This window comes from Daldinia caldariorum (genome assembly GCF_022478825.1).
Source record: "Daldinia caldariorum strain CBS 122874 unplaced genomic scaffold F4812scaffold_2, whole genome shotgun sequence".
NCBI lineage: Eukaryota > Fungi > Ascomycota > Sordariomycetes > Xylariales > Hypoxylaceae > Daldinia > Daldinia caldariorum.
In genome coordinates this window covers 2087401-2102896 of record NW_025953038.1, presented here as the reverse complement: position 1 = coordinate 2102896, position 15496 = coordinate 2087401, and the positions used below count along the sequence as shown (strand labels likewise).

The 15496-nt window shown below is 47.2% G+C and overlaps 5 protein-coding genes across 5 annotated transcripts; 3 read left to right on the top strand and 2 right to left on the bottom strand.

The window, feature by feature from the left end:
• Positions 1–942: 942 nt before the first annotated feature.
• Positions 943–2497, bottom strand: F4812DRAFT_455720 (alanine--glyoxylate aminotransferase; the record flags this gene model as incomplete). The annotated part of the gene is made up of 4 exons (XM_047936872.1): positions 943–1026; positions 1088–1446; positions 1508–2133; positions 2202–2497. 4 exons carry the CDS (start codon positions 2495–2497, stop codon positions 943–945), a joined length of 1365 nt encoding a protein of 454 aa, XP_047793928.1.
• Positions 2498–3577: 1080 nt separating this feature from the next.
• F4812DRAFT_455719 (vacuolar protein sorting-associated protein) lies at positions 3578–4443 on the top strand (the record flags this gene model as incomplete). The annotated part of the gene is made up of 3 exons (XM_047936871.1): positions 3578–3646; positions 3731–4141; positions 4315–4443. 3 exons carry the CDS (start codon positions 3578–3580, stop codon positions 4441–4443), a joined length of 609 nt encoding a protein of 202 aa, XP_047793927.1.
• Positions 4444–4893: 450 nt separating this feature from the next.
• On the bottom strand, positions 4894–7386 carry F4812DRAFT_185489 (uncharacterized protein). Its single transcript, XM_047930069.1, has 3 exons — positions 7152–7386; positions 6637–7090; positions 4894–6589 (listed from the first exon to the last, which is right to left on the bottom strand). The coding sequence occupies exons 1-3, from the start codon at positions 7198–7200 to the stop codon at positions 5035–5037; spliced, it is 2058 nt and encodes a 685-aa protein (XP_047793926.1). The 5' UTR covers positions 7201–7386; the 3' UTR covers positions 4894–5034.
• A 230-nt stretch (positions 7387–7616) lies between these two features.
• F4812DRAFT_414754 (DASH complex subunit Dad2-domain-containing protein) lies at positions 7617–8983 on the top strand. The gene is made up of 3 exons (XM_047932920.1): positions 7617–8057; positions 8116–8175; positions 8250–8983. The coding sequence occupies exons 1-3, from the start codon at positions 7829–7831 to the stop codon at positions 8417–8419; spliced, it is 459 nt and encodes a 152-aa protein (XP_047793925.1). The 5' UTR covers positions 7617–7828; the 3' UTR covers positions 8420–8983.
• Positions 8967–11677, top strand: F4812DRAFT_185427 (uncharacterized protein). Its single transcript, XM_047930068.1, has 2 exons — positions 8967–9829; positions 9898–11677. The coding sequence occupies exons 1-2, from the start codon at positions 9418–9420 to the stop codon at positions 11571–11573; spliced, it is 2088 nt and encodes a 695-aa protein (XP_047793924.1). The 5' UTR covers positions 8967–9417; the 3' UTR covers positions 11574–11677.
• The last annotated feature ends 3819 nt before the right edge of the window (positions 11678–15496 follow it).

Here is a 15496-nt window from a genome sequence, read left to right as displayed (position 1 = left end):
GCTTGCAAAGCTCACCGCTGCTTCGGATATGAAAATATTTTGCTACCGTACGAACTCCACCCTTATTTATTCATAACATCCCGTAGCTACCTTTTCTTTATACTCTCTGTAATTGTTACCTCTATTGCGCGTAACGTAAGGCGACTCTAACGTCTATCCAAGGTACCTAGTATTGTTTTTTTTTCCTTGGTTGCTCAAGAAACGGTGATGGTTATACGCTTATTATATGGGCTCTAGAATGCACTATGTACTTAATCTTACGTACCGAGGACCCGTCGTTCCGGGTCAACGGTACCCGCCCGGCCTTTCAATACTACCTACCCCCGTGCCCTCCGGAATCTTCACTATCCAGCCTTTCGAGTTTACTTTAACTGCGGCTGTTTCTAGGAAAAGAGATACCGTCTTCTACGTAAGAATAATATTAGTTCCGTAGCATAGCCGCTTTTGTTGGTAAGGATTATCAAGCAGAACATGGGAGAAACATGACTATTCGGGTTCCTTACTTGGCCGCTGAGGTTGCAGAGATTTAACGCAAGTTCCCGAAGATAAGTGACAGGTCCAGCTCTTCCTATACGACCAAGAGAGAAGGACGGAGAATAGGGTAGTCGGATGTGACGTGGCCGAAGAAAAAAAATCATGCAATTCAACCGAATAGAGCAAAGCCCATCTCCGATGCTTCCTTAAATCGACCCTTTTTTTCCCCTTCCATTCCCCGCGAAGTGGAACCTCTAGTCTATCCCCTTCTTTGCGGAATAGTTACACTGTGTTCATTTTTTTCATTTCTAATCATGCGGCCTCGTTGGGAACATGTGATCTTATGTCCGTCCTCCAAGCACCAACACATTCTCCGAAAATGACTTGTCACGAGAAGAAAAATACGGGTTATTTTGGAGCACCGGGTTCGATTCTCCTCAGTATCCCGGGGCGGGGCATGCGGGTTTTCTACGCTTTTCCATATCCGCATTCAGCAAGCCCACTCTTCAGTGCAGCTATCGCCTTATCGATATCTGTCCTCGCAGGATCGGTCTAATCACGATTAGTTTCTTGTCATCATCTTCGATCGTGGCGGGAGAAGTCGTAGACATACCACACTAACACCCATGTGTCCGAAGCGCACATATTTGGCAGCAATTTCCTTATGGATACCACCAGCAAATATAACACCGCTCTTGGCAAGCTTCGGGAGTAGATCGGTGGTCTTCACATTTTCAGGTAGATAAATAGCCGTCATGCCGTGGGCCTGGTCGTCTGGGTTGGTCGCAACTTGCTTCAAACCAAGCTCTGCTACGGCCTTCTTGATTTTGTCTGATACCTCCCGGTGCCTGGCAAACCTTTCAGCGAGGGGCTTAGTGAGAATCTGGGTTAATGCCGTGTGAAGGGCGCGGACAAGTTGCGGCGACGGGGTTGCGAAGTACGAAGGCTTCTTTGCCTCGTAGTTTTGCATAACTACGTGACGGGTTAGCATATGCTATTCATATCATCGCGGGCCTTAGGTTTTTAGTCTTACTAGGCGTCCAGTTCTTCATAGAGGCATAGTAGGATGACGGGGGGCTCTTTCTCGCCTTGAAGACGTCCATCGCCTTGCCGCTAAACATTGATATAGACAATCCCGCAGGACAACCGATAGCCTTTTGGCTTGCTGTTACTACTCCGTCTAGCTTCCACGCGTCGAAGTCGATCTCTTCGCTGGCCACGCTGCACACGCCATCCACGATAAGTAATGTGTCAGGTGATATTCTGTGAACTGTCTCGGAAAGCTTCTGAAGTTCGCTCAAAACGCCTGTTGATGTATCGACATGTGTCACTGTAACTATCTTGTACTTTTTGCTCTTCAACGCCTCCTCGATTTCGGGTAATTGAGGTCGGCTGCCGACGGGCGCTCTGAGAAAATCGACCTTAGCGCCGTAAACTGTAAGACAGTCGGCGATGCCATCGCTGAAGTAACCAGAACTGAGAACGAGGACATCTTCACCAGGCTCAACCAAGTTTGCTGCTACCAAATCCCAACCGAGCGTACCAGACCCCGAAATGACGAAAGGTTGCGAAGAGGGTGAAGTAGTCTGGAAGAGCTGGCGCAGCATCGACAATGCCTCGCCAAAGGTAGCAACGAAAGCCGGTCCGACATGAGACTCGCTAGTAGCTGTATGTCAGAGAAGTGTGTTGGTATAAGAGTGCGCCGGGTTTAGCTATTCGGTACAAACCTGTGATGGCTCATGGACTGTAATACGGCATCGTCGAACTCAATGGGGCCTGGGATGAGCAGAGTCGGGTGTTCGGGTTGAGATAACATTTTGACAGATGAGGAAGAAAAGCTACGGCTCTGAGTTGGAGGGGAGATATTGCTTGGAAAACTAGGATCCGAAGGGGACTGAGCGGTGCCTAGTAAGTGTCGTGATATAATCGAGACGCGGGCTGCGGGGTTGGAAATGGTGGAAGCAGTGGAAGTAGTGAAAGTAGTTGAAGGTGTCTTTGCCTTGTTGAGCAGACGGTGGGGCATATTGCCGACCACGGCTCCGGCAGCTCTCCGTATTATCACTGAGTAATCCAGCTTTTTTGGTTATGTACCTGCCTACTATAACGTAGGACGGGTTTAGTTATTCTGTAGGTAGAGCTTGACTCGTAAATCTCGGGAACTATCTTTTTAAATGATAGCTATTGGAGTAGACTATTGTAAGAAATATCCACTAGAGTTTCAAATTTATAGGAAAAATGCCACCAGTTTAATGCGTTTCAAGTTCACTTATAAGTTGAAACCATCCATACCTAGGTAGGTACAAAATGATATAAGCGGCATGAAGTGAAGAAGCGTTGGGGATGTTTTAAGCAGTTATAGGATTTTATTTGCTAATCGCCTAAACCTGAAAAGGTCTTATCGCATATACCTAGTAAGCCACCACCGCCTATTACCCTATATGAAATTAGGTGGGATACCTTCTTCGAATTCAGCTATCGCTAGAAGTGAGTTCCTACCTACCTAGGTAGGTACCATGTTAACTATTACCTAACCTCCGTCTTCGGCCGCGTTTTATTGACCCGAAACAAGACAGAACGTAAAGAGAGCAACGGAAATTACGTCCTAAGATGAGATGATCTTATCTTAATAAGATTTCCCGGTACGTAGGTACTATAATAGCAGTGAGCGCTAAAACATGTACTACCTTAATCCGTAGGTACCAATGTATATGTCGATCTGGGGTACGTACCCAAATAGCTTGAATTGCGGGGCCTGTAAAGCTCCCGTTCCTGAGAAGTTCAAGTGTCAACGTCAGCCTTGCGGAACTTGAGGATAGCTTCATTTAACCAATTACACGTATTTTGCTAATATGTGAGCACATATCCCGTGCGACCTTACTCAAGCACTTGGAGATATAGATACCCACGAAACGGAACAAATACACCAAATACCTCCGACCGAGCTGTCTTCGAATCGCACTACCACTCCAGTCCCTAACGCATACGTATACGCCGCCATTGTAGGATCAAACACCCGAGCTTTCCTCGTCGTCGAATCGATTGTAAAACAAAGAATCTCAGAAATCCCGGGAGCTTGCGCGTTTGCATAGAATCCCTCACCCAAATGGCCTTCCTCATCCTGGTGATCGGAGACCTGCACATCCCCGACCGCGCTCTCGACATACCGCAAAAGGTACGACGACAACTTCATACACCCCCTCTCCCCAGCCCTCCCCTCCCACCAGGCGTCCTTGCTAACGCCCCCTCAATTTCGCAGTTTAAGAAACTTCTCTCGCCGGGAAAGATCGGGCAGACGCTATGCCTAGGCAACCTGACGGACAAGCACACGTACGAGTACCTGCGGTCGATCGCGCCGGACCTGAAGATCGTCAAGGGGCGGTTCGACGTGGAAGCGACCTCCCTGCCCCTGTCCCAGGTCGTCACGCACGGGTCGCTGCGCATCGGCTTCGTCGAGGGGTTCACGCTGGTCTCGACCGAGCCCGACCTGCTGCTCGCCGAGGCCAACAAGCTCGACGTCGACGTCCTCTGCTGGGGCGGCACCCACCGCTTCGACGCCTTCGAGTACATGGATAAGTTCTTCGTCAACCCCGGCAGCGCCACCGGCGCGTACACCACCGGCTGGACCAAGGACGGCGAGGAGATGACCCCGAGCTTCTGCTTGATGGATGTAAGTTGCAACAAAACCTGCTGAGCTCTTCTTCTATATGTATCATCTATATCTATTAAAGAAAGGAAAGGAGGCAGGGAGGGGAAAAGGTGTCTGATACAGACAGACAAGTCGAGGGCTACAATCTGTCGCTTTCAACCAACTATATACTAACTAACAACAAAATACTATAGGTCCAAGGTATATCGCTCACACTCTACGTCTACCAACTTCGAAAAGACGAAAACGGGGTGGAAAACGTCGCCGTGGAAAAAGTAACCTATACCAAACCCGTAGAACCCACGACAGGCGGGTCTTCATAATATTTATATATACCTTACCTATTAAAAGAAGAAGAAAAAAACGAAAGAGGAGTGCATGGATAGTGCATGGATATATCTAACTAGAATCAATGAATACCCCCCAGAGCGTCATGACAAACCAGTGGACTAGAAATATATTGATAGACACGATCAAAACTAACACCAGCAGGTCGCCCTTTTTTCCCCCAGCCTCGATAAATGATATATAGCAGGTAGGGAGGTAATCACCACCGCACCACCCGGAATGAAACGAGGAGAAACAAGACTTGATTGATCGATTGGTATCCTGAGTACACTTGAATTTCCCCATCCGTCTGTCTACACCCCAAACGCCGTGAAAAGATAACAGAGCAAGGCTTCATGAAGAGAAGCTCGACGCTTTGCTCTAAACCTGTGTGATTACTTAAACGATATATAACCCTCCCTCTTAAGCAATAAGTAAATTTCGCGCAAAACGACCGTACGAATCATCATCATAGTGCAGTGCAGCAGGGCTTGTCCTTTTTGTCTTTTCCATCTCATAACATCATACTCCTCCGCCTCATCGAGGCCCTGTCCCGTACCGAGGTATCCAGATCTCCGGAGGAGGAGCTATTTTAAGCTGTCTCCCTCCAAGGAATTGTCATGTCCTGTGTTTTCAATATCCATTTTCGACTCTTTCGATGCGGCCATACTTGCTCGTCTCGTGGATGAACCTCCGCTCTTCGGTCCCTTCTCGTGATGCTGGCTTTCCCCGTCTAGCTCCAGGTCTTCGCGGGCCATCGATGATAATCGCCTTGATCTCGATTGGCGGGATCCCTTGGTACTTCTTTTCTTGGAAGTCTCCTCCGTTGTTGCCGTCCGCTTCGAGCCGTCCTTCGGTGACGAACTAGGGAATTCGTAAACGTCGGCCTCGTTATCAAATATTTTAGCTACCTCAGCCTCCCGCGCTGCGATCTCGTCCACGCGGCGACCACCCGTTCGGGAGCTTGTCTTCGTTGTTGTATTGCTCTCGCCGCTAGAACCAGATACGCTTGTGGACAAGTCGTCAGAAGAGGGCTTCGAGCCCTTTCGTGCTAGGGGACTAGCCATAACGTCTAGACTCGGTCTCGACATGCTACGATCTGATGGAAGATCCTTCCACGATCCTAGCTTCTCCTCGGACTTAACTACTGATGATGGGTTAGAAGAGGGAAATTCTTCTTTCTTCGACTGACTAGTTCGTCGAATGTGCTTGCCCTCGCCTGACACGGCGTCGAAGAGCTGCTTCGTAGGCCGTCTCATCTTATCCCGAAGGTTGGGCTCAGCATAACTAACTGCTGCCCTAGCTCTACGGCTACCTCGCGATGTTTCCCCCCTAGAGGAAATATCAGTAGGAGGGGGTGTATCCCGTGCTTCTTCCCTCGGTGTCGCTTCCGGCGTTTCGGGGACGGCTAAGTTGGGTTCCGCAGAAAGTGTCTCGGTTTCGATTTCTACACTCGCGACCAATACTGGTTGTGGTTCAGGGACCGGGATCTCAACTGATGCAGGCTTTCTTCTCTTGAGATCTTCCTTGGTGACTTCTTCTAAAGCTGAAGGCTTCGCTGCCTTTCTGGGCGACTTAAGATGCTCGTTTGTGCTTTTGGCGCCTAATGGTTTCCTTTGAGTTACAGAGCCGGATGATTTGTCCCGGATATCCCTCCGGTTTGAGGGAAGCTTAATCGGCCTGTTGGAATGGGTCTTGAGGTTTGCTACTTTCTCCGGTTGGTCCTTTGCTATGTCAATACCTCGGGTCGGTGGTCTAGACATCACGGTATTCTCCTTCTCATCCTCCTCTCTCAACTTTCTCTTCAAGTTGGCCTTAGTAACTTGAGCTGTAGGTTGGGATTCGGCTGTGTCCATGGTTTTCGGCTCAATTAGCTCATTATGATTGTCAAGCGCATCGTTGCTTGATTCGTGTATCGTTTTACCCTTCTTAGGAGAGGGCGTTGACTCCGTGTGTTGAAGCTGGGGATCAGATGATGCCTTCTCTAGAGACGCATAATCTGAAGTGGATGCGGCATGTCTCGGGGGTAAATCAATCTTGACGGGATCTTCGTCGACGTAGCGTGATACTGGTGGGGGTCCAAGATCTGGAGAGTCATCGGTGTCATCAACGACGGCGCGTAATGCGAGGATTTCCTCTCGGCTATAAAAATTAGTATTACTCACGATGATCCGAAAGGCACAACTTACTTGAGTGTTTCACGTGGACATGTTTTATTTTCCCAGATGGGTGCAAGTCTGCCTTCTTGGAGAGCTGCAGCTTCCAAGTCTTTCATCGAGCTTACAGTATCTCTTCTCCTCCATTCGGACATACTGACACGTCCAATGCTTGACCTACGCTTCAATCTCTTCGGTTCTCTAGGCGATCGAACTCTCGGGGCAGGTTCATGTCCTAAACTCGCAAGCATAGTTCCCCATTCTGCCAGTTGAGCCTCCATTTTCTCCTTGATCTTGAGAGCATGGTTGGCGATCCTTTGCGCTCTGCTATCTTCCAGTTCTGTTTGCAGTCGCAGTATTTGACCTCGGAGATCAAGATTTTCGGATAACAGGCGGACGCATTCATTCTCTAAGGTACGTATTTTAAGGGACTGAGTTGAATTCACTCGGGCGATATCTCTATTTTGTCGCAAGAACTTTCTGCGCACTGCGGTAAGAATTATTAGTTTACAGCATCGACAACATTGAAGCTGTGACCAGGGACATACGCGTTTCTACGCTGTCTGTTGACACCATTGGCTCGTTGAGTCGTGCCATTGTAAAGACATGAGGTGGAGGGAATTGGAAATATTGAAGATTTGCAACGGTAGTCTGAAAAGTCTAGTAACCATGCATGAGGGTCTAGCTAGTAGCAGCAAATAAGACAAGACTAGGTGGGAAGCAGCAGCATGCAAAGACGATAGTTGCTGTTTGATGGTGCGGTGAAAAGAAAATCAAAAGTTTTGGTCGGGTCGAGGAAATGAGTTGGCAAGGTGGTTGACAAGGTAGCTGGACTCCACAGTGCATGTCAACAAACTTCCGAATGGGGGATAGAACGCACAATTATGGCCAGCAATTTTGTACAGGCTTGACAGGGTCACACACACGAAGGCATACGTAGGTACCCAATCTGCCAATCTGCCAATCTGCCAATCTGCCAATCTGCCAATCTGCCAATCTGCTACTTATCGATAAAGACATTTACACATGCGCATGTCCAAGTCTAACAGTGCACGTCGCAACTAGCCATCTGCCACCTGCCACCTGCCAATATACATGTACGTTGATAGATTGCGTTACTTCCATACGTACTTGTATCTAAAATCATCCAAAGATTTTACCTAGCCATACGGATTTATGTACACTTAGGTATTCATAAACCCGAAAACTACCAAGATTTATTACCATGGCGTTTTCTTCGCGCACGCTACCGAACCATATACGTCAAACCTCCTCCACGTCGGGCAATCCTAGTGCTCAGTCCGCAGGACAGTCAAGCGCACTTCTCGCCCGAGTCAATGAGAAAAAGGCTGAACTAGAAAACCTAAAGGAACTGCGAGAACTAAGCGCGGCGGTAGCAAATCAGATGGAAGCTCTCGAGGAGAAGCTTGCTACTCTCTCGGATGGAACAGAAGGTATGCACGTTCACATAGATATGTTAAAAGCTTATGGTTAGTTAACTGCGCGTGACAGCCATCGCAACAGTGCTAGGAAACTGGCATAACGTACTACGAGCTATCAACATGGCATCAGGTACGCTTATATCCACCACATATGGAGTAACTCAACTCGAGGGATTTGCATGGTATTAACTACTCCTCTCATAGCCAAGGTGCCCAGTCCGAAAAATGCAGAGGAGACTACATCCAAAGCCCAGGATGATACCTTACCTCTGCCGCAGACTCTAGTCCGTATACCAACGGAACATGCGCCGGCACTACAAGCCCAAACAGAGGGGATTATGGAGAATGAGCATAACTCATCCTCGGTTTCTTGAAGTCAAGCAGCCAAAGAGATCAATTCACCCCACTAGATAATGGGATATATGGGGGACACGGCACATGCTATTAGCTGTTCGGTGAAGCCGTGTAATGATGGCTGACTGGAGCACTTGGATATATCTGCGATTCCATGTGGTTTATGTTTATAGGACCAGCAGTTGCATGAGTGAGGATTTAAAGCCCAACGGCTGTGGCACCCGTGCAGTAAGTCTATATGGAGATACATGAGGTAGGTAGGTATGGATGGATGCAGCTCCTGCAGGGAATCCCCACGAAATGAAAGTGGGGGGGATGGAATTCGCGTGCAGATCCGCGTCAGATCGCGTTTCTTAGTCAGCTTTTATCCAGGGAAAGCAAAGAAGGGAAGAGAAAAAAGGCATCTGACGTAGGTTACTGCTATTTAGGTAATTACCTCCTAACCTACCTGTAATTACACTACACCTCGACGATAGCTGGTAGCTAGTATCTACAGGTATATGCAGTAACCGATAGCGCTTGCTTCTGTTAAATGATCAAGCTACCTACATAGTAGTTGCAATTAAATAAAGTTTTCTAGGTAATTACACAGGGAAAGTACGCTTAGCTTAACGTTCTGCAGTGTTTTTGTTTATTTATCAACAAGCAACATCAAGTCACATCCTAAAATAGAATCTCAAGATTCAACATAAGGATTTCTTTCTAGTGTATTCTATAACAAACAATCATTCCCCAGATAGCATACCCATCTAATTCGCTGATTCACCCACATTACCAAGTTGGAAAGAAAAGGTAACAATAGCTTTTTGCTAATCTGCAGGGGATACATGTGACAATAGCTACCTTAGCTACCCCCCCGCTAACACACTGCTCATCGACGACACCGTGCTCTCAAGTCACTGGCCCGGATCCAAATAATAAGTCTCATTAAACCCTTGCTCGGACCCCTGGGCAGTGCAACCCCCAGCTGCCTCACTTTTGGTACTTATCGACTATTGGCCAATCGCGCCCAATCGAGATGGCCGTTGTTCCCTCGAGAGTCGAGATCCCAAGTATCCTAAGTGATACGAGCTCCAGTGAAAGTGACCACTCTTCTCACGACAGCTTCAAATCCAATGGCTCTGCCCTTCGTGATATTTCTATCTCTCAGCTCCAGAATCGCTCAAATGTCTGCTCTAACCTAGCAATTGATTCACTTACTAGCTGCTTAAAGAAGCTTCAAATAGACACAGAAACTTGCAACACCAGTCTCAACTGGTGCGATAACCCAAAGAATCAGGGTCGACGTCGCTTAACAAGGCCAGCAATCGCTGCTAATACCTTTGACGTTCTCGAAACCGTTCCTGAAGACGAGTCGCCACTCACATGTACATCCAGTTCTCCCAATATTTCTAATAAGACACAATATTGCTTCAGACTGCCAGCTTCAGGTGCGTATATTAACGCCGTGTGTTAAAATGTCTCACATCTAGCCGTGTGCTAATTTTAACCCCCCTAGCAATTGAGAAATTTTCGGGTCATACTCTAGTCGAGATTGCGCGTAAAGGCATATCCTCGGCCAAAGAGCAATTAGCAAAACATCGCGAGGGCTGGTTTGAAGGAATAATTTCTACAAGAATACCTGTTGAAGCTTCTATTACAGAGTCGGGTAGTACGCCAAGTTTCAAAGCGATACACCTTGGATTCAATCTCTTACCTATCAGCGATACCACCGCGCGCGGAACTCCAACTGAAACTGATGCTCTTACCAGCTTTATAGCTCTCGTAACACCATTGGCTCCTGGAGAGGAAGTTCTAGCAGACGACGAACAGCCCACGAGAGAAAACATGGCTCTTGCAGAACCTAGTCGCAACCACCTCACGCCGGTGAAGGGACAACCAGTACCTTCAAACAATGGAACCCAACAACCCACACCTACTTCTAGTCCAGCTAGGGACAAGGATAGACATATTGAGGTTGTTATCCCAAGATCACCCGCACAGCCCATCGCTAGGATCGAGGATTCCGTGGAGGCGCTCGACGAACTTGAAGAACAGTTAGAGGCATTCGATGAGGCAGCTCACTTCAAGCGAATCATCTCGCCGAAGAGCCCGGATACGGAAAATAAACCCTTAGTACCACTGTTATCTGTAACGACCGCCGAGACAACACGGTCTGTAACTCCCCAACCGAGGCGATCTGCTTCATTGTTGAGCAGCTCTACCTCTGCGAGAGCACAGTCAACCAGCGAACCCCGACGTTCTGTTCGCAAGTCGGCGTCTATGATTTTCCTTGATCCTCCAAAATTGAAGAGTGAGGATAAACCGGTGACCCAAGCTCCGCCGAAGAGGTCATTTCTCAAAGGCATAGCGAGTCTTCTGCCACCCAAACAGCCACCCAAATCGAACAAGAAACCCACCATTCCGGCATTCGAATTACCCGGAGACGAAGTGGCTCGAAAATTAAAGGAAAAACGTGAGGCCCGCATGTCGATACAAGCAATCACGGAACAAGCAACGAAGCCAACTCTGTCAAGCCTCAGACGTTCCAAGTCAACCAAGATGCCAACACGGCCTAACTTCGAGTTGCCCGGAGAAGCCATCTCTCGTCGTAAAAGGGAAGAGCGTGAAGCGCAGCTGAAAGCACAAGAAGAAGAGGAACGGAAGAGAAGGGAGTTCAAGGCCAGACCAATTCGAATCAATACTACACCCAGTACATTTCCTCGTGACACAGTTGCAAGCCGGGCTCGACAAAGTAAAGTACATTTAGTGGAAAATTCGACTCACCAGGTTTCAAACAAAACCGCGCCAACAACCGCAAAGACCACGCCTCGCTCTCCTCTTTCAAAGACAAACAACCAGTGCCAACCGCGGGGCCGAGGACTACAGCCACATCAACCCGGAGCGCAGCCACCTCGTGGTAGTTCAAGTTCTACAACGGATAGCACCAGTGCACAGCATAGTTCGGTGTCACTGGAAGAGATACAACAGCAGAGGCTACGCGGTCAGGAGATTTACAAACGGGATAATTCCTGGACCAGCCAGCGAGAGCGTGAGCGACGCGAGCGAGAAGCGCTGGCTAAACTAGCACGAGAAGAAGCAGCCGAACGATCTCGACAGCAGAGCCGCGAGTGGGCGGCGAAGCAAGCGAGGAAGAGAATGACAGTCTCCTCATTATGCGACGTCATGCCCTAAAAAAAATGCATATTAGCAAGACAAACATTGCTCATTAGGGGTATATCAGTGGAGGGACTGAAGTGTAATAATATGTGTATTTGCATAGTGCGGTAGGGGGGGAGTCTTAAAAGCACTGAGCCCGGCGTTTAAGGTACTACTACAAGCCTGTTTCTGAGTAGTTTTCTGGGGAGTTATTCGAGTATAGGTGTAGTTATAGGTGTAGTCGCTACAGACTTCCAGGTTGGTGTCGGCTTCTCTTTTTTTTTCGACCACTTGTATTATTGGCTTTAATGCATTGATTGAAGATAATGCAGTTTGTTTTAATTAAGACTATACGTCGAGTTATTGCCTATTATTGGAGTTGATATATATATCTGACCTGTGCTTCGGACTAGGTATTTTGGCCTTTGTGCTAGTGCTGTGAGACCGGACTGACTTATGGCACGGGATCTTGGAATCGAGGAGTTTCAACCGGACGATGAGTGATGTTGGCAGATCAATCAGCCGTGGGTTGGTTACTAGACCCCGAGTTAATGGCATCATGGGAACATAAATTGCGGTTACTCACAGATCAAGCTCGTCGTTAGGACTTGACCTTTATTAGGGTATATAATTGGAATGTTCAATGTATTGCACGATAAGCGTATAGCATCGTATGATACTGCATAATAGACAGCCTAGAGAGCTTTGGAAATTCGCATAGGACCGACCCTAAATATGCGTATGAATACACGTCTAGTATGTATATCTAGGTAGGTTAGGTTAGGTACCTAGGTAGGTATATATAAGATACCCACTTACTCACACTCAGGGTTTCATATAAACCACTTTCGTCGGCAGACTTGACATTACCTACCATACCGGCAAAATGTAAATATATGGAACGATTACAAAGTTACTTAAAACATTAAATCTATGGTAATCATTGGAATTATTCTATATCGTTCCACATGGTAATGGTTCCGCAAAAAAAGAGATTTTTCAAAAAATTTACTGCGAGTGGGACTCGAACCTCCCACTCGAACCCACCGCTTTCAAATTTTTTTTCTTTAAGTTTTCTTTTTATTTAATATTACATAATCAAACTCTAATTGAGTTTACCTATTATATATTAAACTTTTGTAATTTTTAAAAAATATTTTTTTATTTTTTATTTTATTTTTGGAATGATTTGCTTTTTATGGAATGATTCTGCTTGTAATTCCACGTTTTTTTAAAAATTCCCCGCTTTAATTCATTCCCCCACTAATAAAAACGCTAGAAAATGCCAAGAATCAAAAGCATTCCGCATTTAGAACCATTCCACAAACCCATATTTTGCCGGTATGGTAGGTAGGTACCTAGACAGCACTACGTATATCATACATATCTAAGGTACCTAAAGTCGTATCACCTTACATCCATTACTTCAAAATGGACAGTGTCGCGGCTGTCAAGCATGTTCGCGTGCGTCTTCGATAGCGAAACAGTTACTAGACCCAAATCGGCGGTCAAAGGGGTCACGTATCGGCGACGACTCGCTCGCCAACGACCCTAATGTATCGGGGACTATTAGGTCTCGACAATACGAGTTGCACGACGTTGCCAAGTCGAGGCGCAGCTAGCTAGCTCCATGTGCGTCTTTTTTTGCGTTGTAACGGATTGCGGTATGGTGTAAGTCGGAAGATAGACCCAAGAAGGGGATAGTCATAGTCTGCAGCAGCTGACAAGTTCCCGCTTCGTAGATAGGTGTAGGTACCTAGATATCCCGCTGGAGAAATATAGCCAGCTACATGTGGTAAAGATACCAATGGCATGGCTTAGCTCCCGTGTTCCCGCATACTATATTACTTATATCAAGTCAATGACATGATTGTGTTGACTTATGGGCGGGTTGTACAAGCTGGCAACTTGACCTGTTGGTCTGCCCATTGATCAGGTACCTAGATATCGTCAGGGAACGTAGCATTAGGCAACATACAAACGGTAAGAGGAGAACTGAAGATATGGTAAGATGTTTAAATTAATGGGCAGTGTTCCACCCAATAGCGTAGTCCAACAATACGAGGTAAAGAGAAGCCGGGGATGATGACAGTTGCTCATATAGCTTAAACTTAGTACGTGAGATTCGGACGTGGGGGGTAAGCTGATGTCGACATCTTAACCCACGTGCTGATAGCGCGCAAGACCGTCGATGGTAATATCATCGGCGATACGGCTGGTTAGAAAACGGTTATGATATCGACCTTATCAGTGATGGAAGCCATTGACAAGTTAGGTAAGTACGTAGTCGGCTTTTGTGGGGAGTAAGTTGAGCCATTGCCGGCTTTGAATTGGGGGCGGGGGAAGGGTTATCCAGTTTCCGCTACAGATGCGAATACCTAATCAGTAGCGAATCGCCTCGATCATGCCTGGAAAATCATTGCATCGCAAATGAGAACTGCCTAGCACGCGCTGAATATCACCCGTTGAAAGTTTGAAGGCGGCTACGTCCTTGGCTGCTGCACTGCATTTTAATCTCCCAGATCGGGCACCGGGTATAAGGGCCGACTTTGGTTCTTGTGAGATGCTAATCCGGGCGAAGATGTCGAGGGATTTGGAACAATGGCGATGTAGTAGCAGTAGAAGTAGCAGTAGCAGTAGGCAACAGTAACAACAGCTGCGGTGTCACGGGGGACCAACTTCAGACATTTTGTGAATTCTTCAGCTGGGCTTCTTACCTCGAGCAATGGTTGGAGCGCAACTCCCCGTGCGACGTGCCATCAGCGTGATAGGTTTACCACCTAGTCGATGCGCTAATGCCGTATGGGCAATAAGCTTATGGGCGATGGTGGGCTGGTGGGCTGGTGGGCTGGACGGGATTCCTGTTGGTCAGGTTTCAAAAGCTTAATTTCGCTTGGCATCCCACAATCCACCCAAGTCCACTCAGGTAGGCTATGAATTAGCAGGAACGGTCCATGATCTAGAACAGCCTAAGCAGGCTGGCAGGGCATAGCACAAAAAAACGCCAGGCTGGCCCAGGAATACGGGACGCCCTCTCTTGCCAAGTGATCGAATCTGTGGAAACCGTTGCTATAATCCGTGGATCGTTAGCATCCGACGGCGTCGAGTTCGCACTCTTGGTTTGAAAGTCATCAATCACGATCGTGACACTTTTGAAAAGGCTGAAAGGACCTCATGGCTTGCTTCTCACAAGGTACCTACTTTATGTCATACCAGTAAAGATGCAAAATGTATTACTCTGCAGGTGGCACAATGGATGTGAAGTAGGACAGTCAAAGGGGCATGTGTAACTGCAACTGTGTAACGGTAACTTTAGAGGAAAGAAACCGATCCAATAGCCGATAAGACCTATTACCTAAGGTATGAGGTATAAAGCATTAGGGCAGGTAGGTACCTACTTATGTACCTTGCATAGTTTGCATTGTACATGCCTAATACGAACTTTCGCATGTGCTCCCTCCTTGTGTCAAAGTTCAATACTGGAAGGGAAAAGGCTCAATTGCTAGCAGATAATTGTTTGATAATGGATAAATAATGGGACAATGGTGGGACAATGAGAAGGTTAGGTACTGCCTCACTACCTAGCAAAACTCCATCTGATTATTAGCCCTGCATAGGAATGTACCTCTGAACCTGAACTACCGAGAACGGCAGCGCCAACGCATAGAATTCCCATGTACCAAAAATGGCACAATTTGTACTTCGTACAAGTACAACGATCACTTAATATGGAAGTCCTGCAGCTTTGTTTCTTCCACCCCAGTCGCAGTCCAGGCAGGCCCAGACTCAAAATAGATAAAATAATCATCACAACCTTTTACCAAAGGGTCTCGCGAAGCCGCCGGAACATAGGTCAGGTAGGTACATAATGACATGAATAACCCCGATGTGACTGATTCTGGAGTGAATTGCCGATTTTGAATCACCTTTCCTTATTAGCTTCCCTTACGTATTTTAAC